Here is a 12,862-nt window from a genome sequence, read left to right on the forward strand (position 1 = left end):
TCACAGATTAATTCCAGTAACCAGCCAAAAGACAGGAAAGTTTCTTTTTAGAGATCATATCTGATATTTGATTCCCCTTTCAAAGCACATAGTTCAGCCCTGCTTATAAGAAAAACCAACACTGCGCGTTAATACACATCATAGACAAAAAAAAGTTGGAGAAAGTTACTTTAGAGAAGTGTTCTTCATTTGAAAAAAAATGCTTTTCCATGCACAGATTTTTGTTCAGCAGTAAGATTTAATCTAGTAAGATTTTTAAAGAAAGTATGATGGCCACATAGTCTCTGTAATATCTTATGTAAAATGAAATCTCTCTTCTGCTCCCTAATTGGATTCCTAGCCAATCTGTATTCTTCTGCAAGGCTTGGACCAGACTGACACTGTCTTGGACCAATCACACAGCCCTGGAGATGTGTGGCCTATCCCACTTCTTCATCACAAACCTCAGCAAGTTACTTCCATTTCAGAATGTATCTGCTGACCAGGTTTGGAGCTGAGTGAGGCCTTAGGGTCTTTTTTTTCTTTTCTTTTTTTTAAAAGAATCATTTATTTTTAACCACAACAAAAATCACCCTTCTTAGGCTCTGTAAGGGATGCAGTGTTTTTGTTTTGATTCCTGCTTCATTCTAGCTTATTTCTGTGTATTTTATAAAACGAATTGTAAAATTCAATATTTCATGAGACTGCTCTACAGAAATAGATGAAAATCTAGAACAAGCCAATACAAAGGACTCAGTGAACCCCAGGGCCAAAATGTGGTCATATCTGCATCCTAATTCTGTTTATACAAGCCATTGCTTGACAATCTCGTTAAAATTTCCTTTTTTTTTTTTTTTTTTTTTCATTTTTGTTTGTTAAGAGTTGAAGAAAGGCAATACTGGGGTGCCCTATTTTGTGGACTCAACATAAGGTCAATGAAAATGTCTATTAGATACCTTGGAATACAAAAATGCTACTGAGAAGTTTCACTATAACCATATGAGGAGAAATAGTCCCATGTACATATTCTTAATTATGATTTGTTGCATTGCAAACAGTTGCCAGTTAGCACGTGTACTTTGAAGTCATTTTGTGACGTGGTATTTCATGAAGCCTATTTTTCAGTACTTCATCTCTTTAGTGCTGTGGCTTGAAGCACTGCAGCCTTTTCAGCCGACTGCAGACCAAAATGACAAATGGAAGGAAGCAAAACAGTTTTGGGGGAGCCAAGCTTGGAGGAGAACGCTAAACACTGAGTGTCATTTCACGTGCAGTCCTCATTTGGGGCAGAATTTATCTCCTTCCATGGCAATAAAACAAATATAGGCAGATCCTTTCTTTAGAAATTGATTCCAGAGTGCAGAAGAACCTTGAAAAGAAGAGAGAATGTATTTATTTTACCTTGGTTTTCTGGGCATGTATTATCAGAAGTAATCACACATTTCATGTTTATGGGGCTTTACAATTCTCAGAGCTTCTTTCACATACATCATCTCATTGCCTCCTCGTCCAACCATCCAGTACGATCAGCAGGACTGGTCCCCACCCCACCTCCTCACCTTTTTACAGAAATCAAGTGAACAGAATTTAGTTGCAGTCTTTAGCTGTTTGCAGAGCCAAAGACCAAGAGTATGAGTTTAATGCCTATATCTTGGTTACCAGAAAATCTCTTTATTCTTGGAGCTTCAGCTTCGGTTTTGTCTTTATTAGTCCCTCTTCTCTTCCTTCCTCTCTGTCTCCCTCCCTCCGTCCTTCCCTTTCTCTCCTCCCTCTGCAGTTTTTTAAATTGAATTTATCTGTAGGCTGCTTTCCTCCTTTTATCACCTACTCTTTCTGCCCTGGCAGGCAAGTTCTGACTTGTCAGTCTCTCCTCTCAAACAGCCCTCTATTCATATCCCACCACGTTTAACCCTTTTTTGGACCTGTATAAGCTATCTCCCAAGTCCTCTTCCTATGAAATCCCATTCTTTTCTTTGTTTATTTCATTAGATATATATTGATCATTGACTCTAAGCCAGGCCCCATGCTCGGAGCTGCCCTCAAGTATTCCACAGTCCAGGGAATATTTGAGTGAACAAACCAAACTGTTTATCATGAATTAATAATTTTGTTTAGCTACAGTGAACTGGCTAAGTATTGATTCCTTCTTCTCCAACCTCTCCCTTCCCGTGCTTTGATCTTAGTAATAATGAAGTTCATTCACATCAAATATACCCTGAGAGAGAACATCAAAGTCCTGAATATAATAATTAATCCTGGATTTTGAAATCACCGATAGAAGGGAAGCTTATATAGAGCATATAGGTAGTTATGGGGTCACCCGCTATGGGTATGATTTATATTTTAGATTCTATTTTGTTTTATTTTTTTAAACAGTTGAAAATCTAATGTTAATCTGCATATTATTTTCATTAGGCTGGGGAATAATTGACACACACAAGTCAGACCTGTTTGTATAAGCTGCTAACTTTAAATCTAGAAAATAATTGTCATCAGAACATGGCTGAGAATCAGAAGAGTGACCCTTGCTCTTGGCAGTAATTGTTAAATTAATTGGATCGTCAGGCTACTGAAAATGTGGCCAGAAGAGAGAAGGAAGTGAGAGAAGTAAAGGGCGAGATAGATTAGTTATGTTTCTAGAACTTGCTGAAAAGAAGAAATTATGTTTTATTGAGTTCATTTTTAAAAGTTTCTTTAAATGCTCACTCATCGACTTATACACTGTTTTTCTGTGTTCTATGATGCCAATAAAAATGTGACATGTGAATAGAGCAAAATGCATGGAGACACATTCATCTCTACCAGGATTTGTGCAGTTCACATAGTGTCTACATGTGCGAAAACTTATATTCAGTGTTCATGCTTTGTTCAACAGCCTAGGACCTCCGTGTTGCCATTTTATATATGGACAACCTAAGGAGACTCTGCTGGTCTCTTGAGATCCAAGGAAATCAGCACTGCCCTTTTAAAAAAGATTTCTTTTGAGAGAAATGTGTTCAAAGCATTCACGATATTCCTAAATCCTCAAAGCCTGCTAAGGACATCACTTCAGTCATGTCCGACTCTGTGCGACCCGATAGACGGCAGCCCACCAGGCTCCCCCATCCCTGGGATTCTCCAGGCAAGAACACTGGAGTGCGTTGCCATTTCCTTCTCCAATGCATGAAAGTGAAAAGTGAAAGTGAAGTCACTCAGTCGTGTCCATCTCTTCGCGACCTCATGGACTGCAGCCCACCAGGCTCCTCCACCCATGGGATTTTCCAGGCAAGAGTACTGGAGTGGGTGCCATTGCCTTCTCCCCCTCAAAGCCTAGTGAGGTACAAACTCAAGTAGAACACTGCCACCCTGTCGGTTGGTAGCATAGCTGCAAGTACAAAAGCTGGGGGCAAAAGTATGAAAACGCTGCTATTACGGTGTGTGTTTGCCAAATGACTTTTTTTTTAATGTGGACCATTTATAAAGTCTTTATTCAATTTGTTAGAATATTGCTTCTGTTTTATGTTTTGGTTATTTGGCTTGTGGGATCTTAGCTCCCCAACCAGGGATCGAATGCATACCTGTCAGATTGGAAAGTGAAGCCTTAACCACTGGACCACCACAGAAGCCCACCCCCCACCCCCACAATGACTTCTTTTAATCAAGAAGGCACTTAGCCATGGGTGTGTGCACTGTGGTATTGTGGACGTGTTTAGCATGTGGAGATGATGTACATGATATACAGATGGTTTTGAGCTCTTGCCATTTGGGTTATGGCTCTACTGGAGGAGGGCATGGCAACCCACTCCAGTATTCTTGCCTGGAGAATTCCACGGATAGTGGAGCCTGGCAGGCTACAGTCCATGGGATTGCTAAGAGTCGGACATGACCGAATGACTAACACTTTGACTTTCTTGAGGATATAGCTTCACATCCCCTGCGGAGTGATGAGGCCCTTAGTAGGCTCCCTTCCGGGAAGCTACCATCACAGCCCATGCTTCTTCTGACCTGGCCCCAGCTCCAAGAGGCCAGAGAGCTATTTTATCCCCTCCATCCTGTGCCCTTGGTGCCAGAGGCAACTCAAGGCACCAGGGTAAATTGCTATCCCAGGTCCAGAGCCTTTCTTCTGGGACAAAGTTGCTTTCTAGCACACCATTGGATCTGGGGGGCTCTTTGCGTATATCCTGCATTATTGATTGCATGAATGCCTTATTCACTTGATTGTTAAAGTCTGTGTGGAAGTCTAATATGCCCCACTGAGGGCAGCTGACCATCACCATCTGTAGCTCTAAGTATTCTCTAATATGCTCTATTGACCTGATGTTGAGGGTTTCAGATGTTTTCATCTTGTTAGTGGTAAACCTTCAAAGACCTATATTGCCCTTAATAGTGAATTAATTGGTTAAAAATAATTGTACTGTTAGGTTTTGCTCCTGGATCTGTTCATTCTGCAAATGTAGATTTTTCATTCTTTACTCAAAATATAATCATTGTCATTAACTGGTATGGATTCTGTGGATAAAAAAGTTAGGTAATCACTGCGGAAAAAACTAACCTTGGACTTTAAGGGGAATAGAGAGGATGATTACAGAAAAGAGTTGAGAAAGATTGAATTTTTTTTTCAGAGTTATTCCTCTGAACCTTACTAACATTATTCCTCTGAAATAAGTATAGATATGCAAGAGAGGTAAACAACTTTTAAGAGAAATCAATGCATGAAAGGTTAGAAGACATAAAGCACCTTTTCTTTTGTACTCATGTCAAGTAATTTCTTCGTGGCTGTGCAGGGAATGCTTGACATCTTTTTAATTCATTTATTATGATAGCCAGTATTTATCTAATGCCTATTCAATACAGAGTACAGTGAGTGCTGCCTCTATTTCATGCCTACTAAGTGTCAAGGCCACTGTGGTACCTTTTTTCCCAGACCAAGAATAATCATCTCCAGATCAATCAAAGACTGATTGCTTGCCAGAGGTCTACTTGGTATTCTGTGAATAAGGCTTCTCTGGTTAGGGTTCAATCCGATTTCTATTATTTCTGTGAACCGCTGCTGAGACACAGAGATGTAGCTCTACCCCTCTTCCCTTTGGTGGCCCTTCCTGTGTTGGGTGGGATGTTCACATCTTTCCACATTTGATAAAAATCAAGCCTCTTCTGCCTACTCATTTCAGCACTGGATAAAATGACAGTGTCACACACCGAGAACAGAACACTGCTTTGGTTGCTTCAACATTCTTTTTTTGGCCTCATTTTCCTCCCTCTCTACTGAGTTCTTGAGTCCAGATTTAGTGGTGATGACTAAGAAATTGCCAGGATGTGACAGAGCATTCAGTTCATTGAGTCCTTCCTTGCCATTTTCCAATAGTTGTAACAATTGCCAAGTTTTTTTTTTTTTTCCTCCGCATGTTGGAGGTGCCAGTATCTGTGTAGTATCTGTTATTCTGAACAGATTTGAAGTCACACAAACAGGATTTGTCCCTGAAATGACAGCCTCCATCTACATACAGCTGATTTCATTCTGTGGTATTCAGGAAATTCCCTGCAGACTTCTTACTGGGTTGATACTTTTGAATCCCGGTGTTTCCAATACGTCAATCTGAACCTCTGCAATGCAAATCCTGTAAACCATCGGTCCCCAATCTTTTTGGCACCAGGGACTGGTTTCGTGGAAGAGAGTTTTTTCCAAAGACAGGGCTGGGGAGGGAGCGGGGCATGGTTTCAGGATGATTCTCTTAAGAAGTGCACAACCTCGGTCCTTTGCATGCGCAGTTCACAGTAGTCTTCGCCCCCCTATGACAATCTAATGTCACTGCTGATCTGACAGGAGGCAGAGCTCAGGCAGTAATGTGAGTAATGGGGAGTGGCTGTAAATACAGATGAAGCTTCGCTTGCTCACCTCCTTCTCTGCAGCCCAATTCCTAACAGACCACGGAGTAGTGCTGGTCTGTGGCCCAGGTGTTGGGGACCCCTGCTGTAAACAATAACTGGATGGTTTACTGTGTTCAGTAAACTAGGCAATATGATCAGTCACTGATGGCTGAAAGGCAGATTCAGAAATAAAAGACAAGTTCCTTGTCTTCCAGAGCCAAGCATGCACATGTCCGAGTCACGGGGCCATGCCAGAGATGGAGATAAGAGTTCCTGGGAACACAAATATATGTGTCATCGGTTCTGATTTCAGTCAGTTCAGTTCACTCGCTCAGTTGTGTCTGACTCTTTGCAATCCCATGAATTGCAGCACACCAGGCCTCCCTGTCCATCACCAACTCCCGGAGTTCACTCAGACTCATGTCCATCGAGTCAGTGATGCCATCCAGTCATCTCATCCTCTGTCGTCCCCTTTTCCTCCTGCCCCCAATCCCTCTCAGCATCAGAGTCTTTTCCAATGAGTTAACTCTTCACATGAGGTGGCCAAAGTACTGAAGTTTCAGCTTTAGCATCATTCCTTCCAATGAACACCCAGGACTGATTTCTTTTAGAATGGACTGGTTGGATCTCCTTGCAGTCCAAGGGACTCTCAATCAAGAGTCTTCTCCAACACCACAGTTCAAAAGCATCAATTCTTCAGCACTCAGCTTTCTTCACAGTCCAACTCTCACATCCATACATGACCACTGGGAAAACCACAGCCTTGACTAGATGGACCTTTGTTGGCAAAGTAATGTCTCTGCTTTTGAATATGCTATCTAGGTTGGTCATAACTTTCCTTCCAAGGAGTAATCGTCTTTTAATTTCATGGCTGCAGTCACCATCTGCAGTGATTTTGGAGCCCAGAAAAATAAAGTCTGACACTGTTTCCACTGTTTCCCCATCTATTTCCCATGAAGCAATGGGACCAGATGCCATGATCTTCATTTTCTGAATGTTGAGCTTTAAGCCAACTTTTTCACTCTCCTCTTTCACCTTCATCAAGAGGCTTTTTAGTTCCTCTTCACTTTCTGCCATAAGGGTGGTGTCATCTGCATATCTGAGGTTATTGATATTTCTCCCAGCAATCTTGATTCCAGCTTGTGCTTCTTCCAGCCCAGCGTTTCTCATGATGTACTCTGCATAGAAGTTAAATAAGCAGGGTGACAATATACAGCCTTGACATACTCCTTTTCCTATTTGGAACCAGTCTGTTGTTCCATGTCCAGTTCTAACTGTTGCTTCCTGACCTGCATACAGATTTCTCAAGAGGCAGGTCAAGTGGTCTGGTATTCCCATCTCTTTCAGAATTTTCCACAGTTTATTGTGATCCACACAGTCAAAGGCTTTGGCATAGTCAATAAAGCAGAAATAGATGTTTTTCTGGAACTCTCTTGCTTTTTCCATGATCCAGCGGATGTTGGCAATTTGATCTCCGGTTCCTCTGCCTTTTCTAAAACCAGCTTGAACATCTGGAAGTTCACAGTTCATGTATTGCTGAAGCCTGGCTTGGAGAATTTTGAGCATTACTTTACTAGCATGTGAGATGAGTGCAATTGTGCGGTAGTTTGAGCATTCTTTGGCATTGCCTTTCTTTGGGATTGGAATGAAAACTGACCTTTTCCAGTCCTGTGGCCACTGCTGAGTTTTCCAAATGTGCTGGCATATTGAGTGCAGCACTTTCACAGCATCATCTTTCAGGATTTGAAATAGCTCAACTGGAATTGCATCACCTCCTCTAGCTTTGTTTAGGAGAGGTCATATATGATTTCAGGGGCAGTCATATTTGAGCTCAACCTTGAGGAATGACAGGAAAGCCAGTTGGTAGAGAGATCCAGGAAATGACATGAATGGGGTCTATAAAGGCACAAAGGCACAGACTGAAGGCATGGTAATGACTACATTGTGGAGAATTTTAAATGCCACATGGAGTTGTCATTTTACTCTAGGCAAGGCTAAACCAACATTCTATGCAATCGTGCTCATCCCTGGAGAACACGTGGAGACTATTTTAGTCATATTTCTTTGTAGGCATACCTTGGCTTTCCCTATGTTGAGAATTCTACAAAGAGGAGTGTTCACAGCCCATAAATAGAACGCTTTGGTTCCTACCCTGTGATAGTTGCCTTCAAAGTACATTGCTTCTTGAGTAGGTTGAATTCGTGTGAGTCTTCTGAGTCTCTACTAAGTATGCCCCTAGGCTGAAATTATCCCAAAAGATGACTCTGTTCCAGGCGCTCTGGAAGCCAGATGGAAGAACCAGTGAAATTACTGAGTGAAACAGATTTTGTGGATTTCCAGAAAAAAGAAAAGTGTTCAATTATTTAACATTAAGAAAAAAAGCTGCCTCATTTGAGGAATCTGTCTCTCTTCGCTGAAGTGATTCTCTGATACTGTTGCTCAGATAGTATACTTTGCTTGGAATGCTACCTAACATGAAAATGAAGGTAAGTATCGTTCACAAAGGACAGGTGTCTGGAGAGATTGCAATATTTTGTTGCAAGGTGGGTTTTTTTTTTTTTTTCAGGTTTTATCAAAACTTATTCCTGATAAGATCCCAGCAAAATAGCAAGAATCAAAGGGCATCCTTGGTGTCACTGTCATAGGAAACTCACTTAGCATTTTCCTCATTATCTTGGACTCCAAGTGGACCCACTGCCACCCTGCAGATTATTTAGAGGTTAAAATATGCTGTTCATTTCATTGTCTACAAATGGATATTTTACATAGCTATTTATTGTATAATGCACATATTGCAAAGCTTAAAAGAAGGTTTTCTGGTTTTGTTTGTTTTCAGAAACAGTCTGTTGGGTCAGGAACCTTTCATTTGTATGGGGAAGTCCAAAGAAAACATGGTCACGTACATGGCAGAAAATCACATTGTCAGGTTCAAAATCCCCTGGGGTGCTCTCTCATGTCTGCTCTCTCATGTCTGCAAGTAAATTCCTTGCTTCTATATTGATTTGTGTGAAATGTTACTGTAAGGCAAGGATGGGGTGATGAGGGACTTTTTTTTTTCTGTTTTTAAGTCAAGGTCCAATGATCTGAAAATTTCAGTTTAGTTTATCTAAAAGTGAAAGTTAGTCTTTCTTAGTAGCATCTCTTTAAAAATCTAGGCATTCAGCATTGTAACACTGTAACACAGATTTCAGCCTGGGGTGATTGAAAATTATAGCATATAGTAACTGGACAATCTATGAAAATTAAGTATAAGGATGAGATGTTTATTTCTCAAATTTAATCTTGAAAGGAACAAAACTCCATGTGACAGTGTTATGCTTGTCTCTTCAATCTTTGGCTCCTCTATTTGTCCAATACATTACACTTATGTGACTGGTTCTCAGTTTTCCATTACCTTATTACAAAGAGAGCTAATTATTGATCAGTAGCCCTTGCAGTTAGGGCTTTTTATAAAGCATCACATGAAATGTTATATATAGTCTCAGTTTCCAATGATAATAGTTTCTGCTGTTAAAATAGAATGCCAGTCTTAACAAGCTTTAACAAAGTATGTCCTAAACTCCTGAAGGGCAATACCATATGGTTCTCCATGGAATTCATAGCTGTAAATATTGAGCTTTTGTTTATTTACTTTTCTTGTAGGAACATTTCACACCTGAGTGCAAATTCAAAGAATCAGTGTTTGAAAATTATTACGTGACATATTCATCGATGATATACCGTCAGCAGCAGTCAGGCCGAGGGTGGTATCTGGGTCTGAACAAAGAAGGAGAGATCATGAAAGGAAACCATGTAAAGAAGAACAAGCCTGCAGCTCACTTTCTGCCCAAACCACTGAAAGGTAAACTCGAGAGTATACCAGCTGTGGATGAAATGAGTATCGGTATGGAAATTAATCCTTTATTTTGAAAGTGGAACCTAATCCTTCCATCCTGAGGCATTTATACAAAAATTTGGTAAAATTTTACACTTAAAAAGAACATTAAAGCGTAGATGGGAACATCTAATCTCCTGATTGGAGTTGGCCAAAAAGTTTATTTTGGCCAAATCCAAATGAACTTTTGGCCAACCCAATATATCTACATGTGGTAACACCTTACTTACGTGGAAATAGCTTAATTGCTAACTCCCGGACAGCCAAGAACCTCAAGATAGGCCAAAATAGTTAGAAATACAGATGCTCAAATGCGTGCACACTTAACACTTATTGGAAACCTCCTTGGGCCCAACAATGTTGTCCCAACAGTTTTCCTTCACAGTTTTGTTTTTCGGTCATTATTAGAAGCCTGGTGGCAAGTGAGAGGGCTTCCATCGTGGCTCAATTGGTAAAGAATTTGCCTCCAATGCAGGAGATGTGGGTTTGATCCCTGGATTGGGAAGATTCCCCTGGAGGAGTGCATGGTCACCTACTCCAGTATTCTTGCCTGGAGAATTCTATGGACAGAGGAGCCTGGTGGGCTGCAGTCCATGGGGTCACAAAGAGTTGGACACGAATGAGAAACTAACACACACACACACACACACACACACACACACACACACAGAGCAAGTGAGAAAGTTTGAGGGATAGGAATGGGCTACAGGAAGTAGGGATGACAGAAGGAGTGAGACACAGTGGAAAGGGGATAGAAAATCCAGACAAAGGAGAGCAAGCCCTTCAAGAGGTTACTGGCTCGAGGTTAGAAGAGCAGTTTACCAGAGGGGCAGTCTGCCCAGTCAAGTCACCACAGCGCCCTTTGACAGCACATTTTCTAGAGCCAGATTACTTGAATCCTCCTGCAATGCAGGAGACCTGGGTTCAATCTCTAGGTTGGGAAGGTCCTCTGGAGAAGGGAAAGGCTACCTGCTCCAGTATTCTGGCCTAGATGATTCCATGGACTGTGTAGTCCATGGGGTTGCAAAGGGCCAGACACGACTGAGTGACTTTCACTTTCACTTTTCATATAAAACCATCAGTGATGGAAATAAGGCATTAGAATTCTCTACACACCTCTGTACCAAGACTGGCTTTTGCTTCATCTGGTCCAAAGACTCTACTGAGTCTTTGAAAGCAACATTTCTCAGGTTTGGCCTCCAGCAGAGAGGCCCAGGGGGTAGAAGGAAAGCTGAGGGCCAGTGCAATGGCCTCTGACGCCGTGTCTCTATGCTTTGTAGTGGCCATGTACAAGGAGCCGTCTCTGCATGACCTCACGGAGTTCTCCCGATCTGGAAGTGGGACCCCGACCAAGAGCAGAAGTGTCTCCGGCGTGCTGAACGGAGGCAAGTCTATGAGCCACAACGAATCAACGTAGCCAGTGAGGGCAAAACAAGGGCTCTGTAACAGAACCTTACCTCCAGGTGCTGTTGAATTCTAGCAGTCCTTCACCCGAAAGTTGAGATTTGTCAATGACGTTTACCAAACAAACAAGGCAGAGTTCACTATTCTAATCTGCCATCAAACCTTCTCATCCATCCAAAAGCCCCATAATTTAGATCAAGCTTGTGCAAAAAAACAGTGCCGAGCCTGATCAGTGAACTAAATCTGGGAGAAGGACTGCCCAATTTTCTCATGATCTCACCTCTGCTTAGGGGAAGACAAACCAAAAACATTTCACAGCACTAATGCTGATTAAGAAAAATTTGCTCTCCAACCAAGACAATTGAAAAGACCATCATTGTTCTTCAAAAACAAACAAAAAAGAAAACAGAACAAAATTAACTGCTTCCGTGTTTTGTAGGGGCAAACAAAATTCTGTGAACTGTGTTGTTTTCTTGGCTTAATGTTTTCTATCTATGCTTGATTCATATGTATTCTTTACGTTGCAGTTTTATGATTTCTGAAATTCAATGGTTCTATTGACTCTCTGTCACTTAATCCAACTCAACCAAATTCAGGGTTGAAGCTGAATTGGCATCTCAGGCTCAAGGTTCTTATGATTTTACCATTTTTTCCCCTTTAGATTCATAGTATTCTGGTCAAGTTCTTGTGCTGTACTTTGTGCGTAGAAATTGTGTTGTGTTGTGTTGTGTTGTCAACCCCAGTCAGTAAAGATTACTTAAAAATAAAGATTATCCTCAAGTGTAGTTTTCTCTTAATTCCATTTGTGTTATCATGTTAAACTATTATTGTGGCTTCTTATGTAAAGACAGTAACTGTGGAACTGTGATGTTGTCTTTTGTGTTGTTAAAATAAGAAATGTCTTATCTGTATACGTATGAGTCCCTCTGTCATTGTATTTGGCACGTGAATATTGTGTACAAGGAAATGTTAAGACTGGTTACCCCTAAACAACATATACTTATACCTGCTTCTGGAAAAGTGTTTAAGACTTAGCTAGGTTTCCATTTAGATCTTCATATCTGTTGCATGGAAGAAAGTTGGAATCTTGGCATAGAGTTGCATGATATGTAAGATTTTGTGCATTAATAATTGTTAAAATCTGTGTTCCAAAAGTGGACATAGCATGTACAGGCAGTTTTCTGTCCTGTGCACAAAACAGTTTAAAAAAAAGTTGTTTAATATTTGTTGTTGTATACCCAGATACGCACCGAATAAACTCTTTATATTCATTCAAAGAAAAATCCTTTAACGTGTATTTACTGTGTCCATTATGTGCCGTGAATTGTGGTAGAAACTGGAGTTACACACTGAATTATGTACATCTGATCACCACCTTCAGATAATCTACAGTCTAGAGATTTATATTCGCATGAATACTCTTAAAAGTGTAATTGTTATACTTGAACTGCAGGCTGGAACAGAAGAATTTTCATTCCCATTCAGTGATGAACTGTAAAAAAGGATCTATATTCTAGTACCCTGCTGTTCACACTGTCATCTCCCCCTCTCTGATGCTCATTTCTTTCCATAGAGGAAAGGCACGGGACTAAATATCTCAAGTCTTTTCCATCTCTGAGAACTGAACATAGCTATTTTCTTTTTTTATTAAAATTTCAAACCATAAATTAAAAATAGAATGTTACAGTGAATGCTGGTAAACCTACACCTGTGTTCAAATATTCACATACTACTATACTGTACATCTATCCATCCATC

The 12,862-nt window shown here is 40.7% G+C and overlaps 1 protein-coding gene across 6 annotated transcripts in view; it reads left to right on the forward strand.

Moving 5' to 3' along the window:
* The window catches only part of FGF13 (fibroblast growth factor 13), a 569,406-nt gene extending 557,019 nt beyond the window's left edge, over positions 1–12,387 (forward strand). For all 6 annotated transcript variants that reach the window (XM_027533130.1, XM_027533133.1, XM_027533129.1 and 3 more), the window contains 2 exons: positions 9,469–9,667; positions 10,981–12,387. In XM_027533130.1, coding sequence (XP_027388931.1) covers positions 9,469–9,667; positions 10,981–11,117 — 336 coding nt within the window. In that variant the 3' untranslated portion in view covers positions 11,118–12,387. The remainder of the gene's footprint in view (positions 1–9,468; positions 9,668–10,980) is intronic.
* Positions 12,388–12,862: the final 475 nt, after the last annotated feature.

Source organism: Bos indicus x Bos taurus, chromosome X, assembly GCF_003369695.1.
Source record: "Bos indicus x Bos taurus breed Angus x Brahman F1 hybrid chromosome X, Bos_hybrid_MaternalHap_v2.0, whole genome shotgun sequence".
NCBI lineage: Eukaryota > Metazoa > Chordata > Mammalia > Artiodactyla > Bovidae > Bos > Bos indicus x Bos taurus.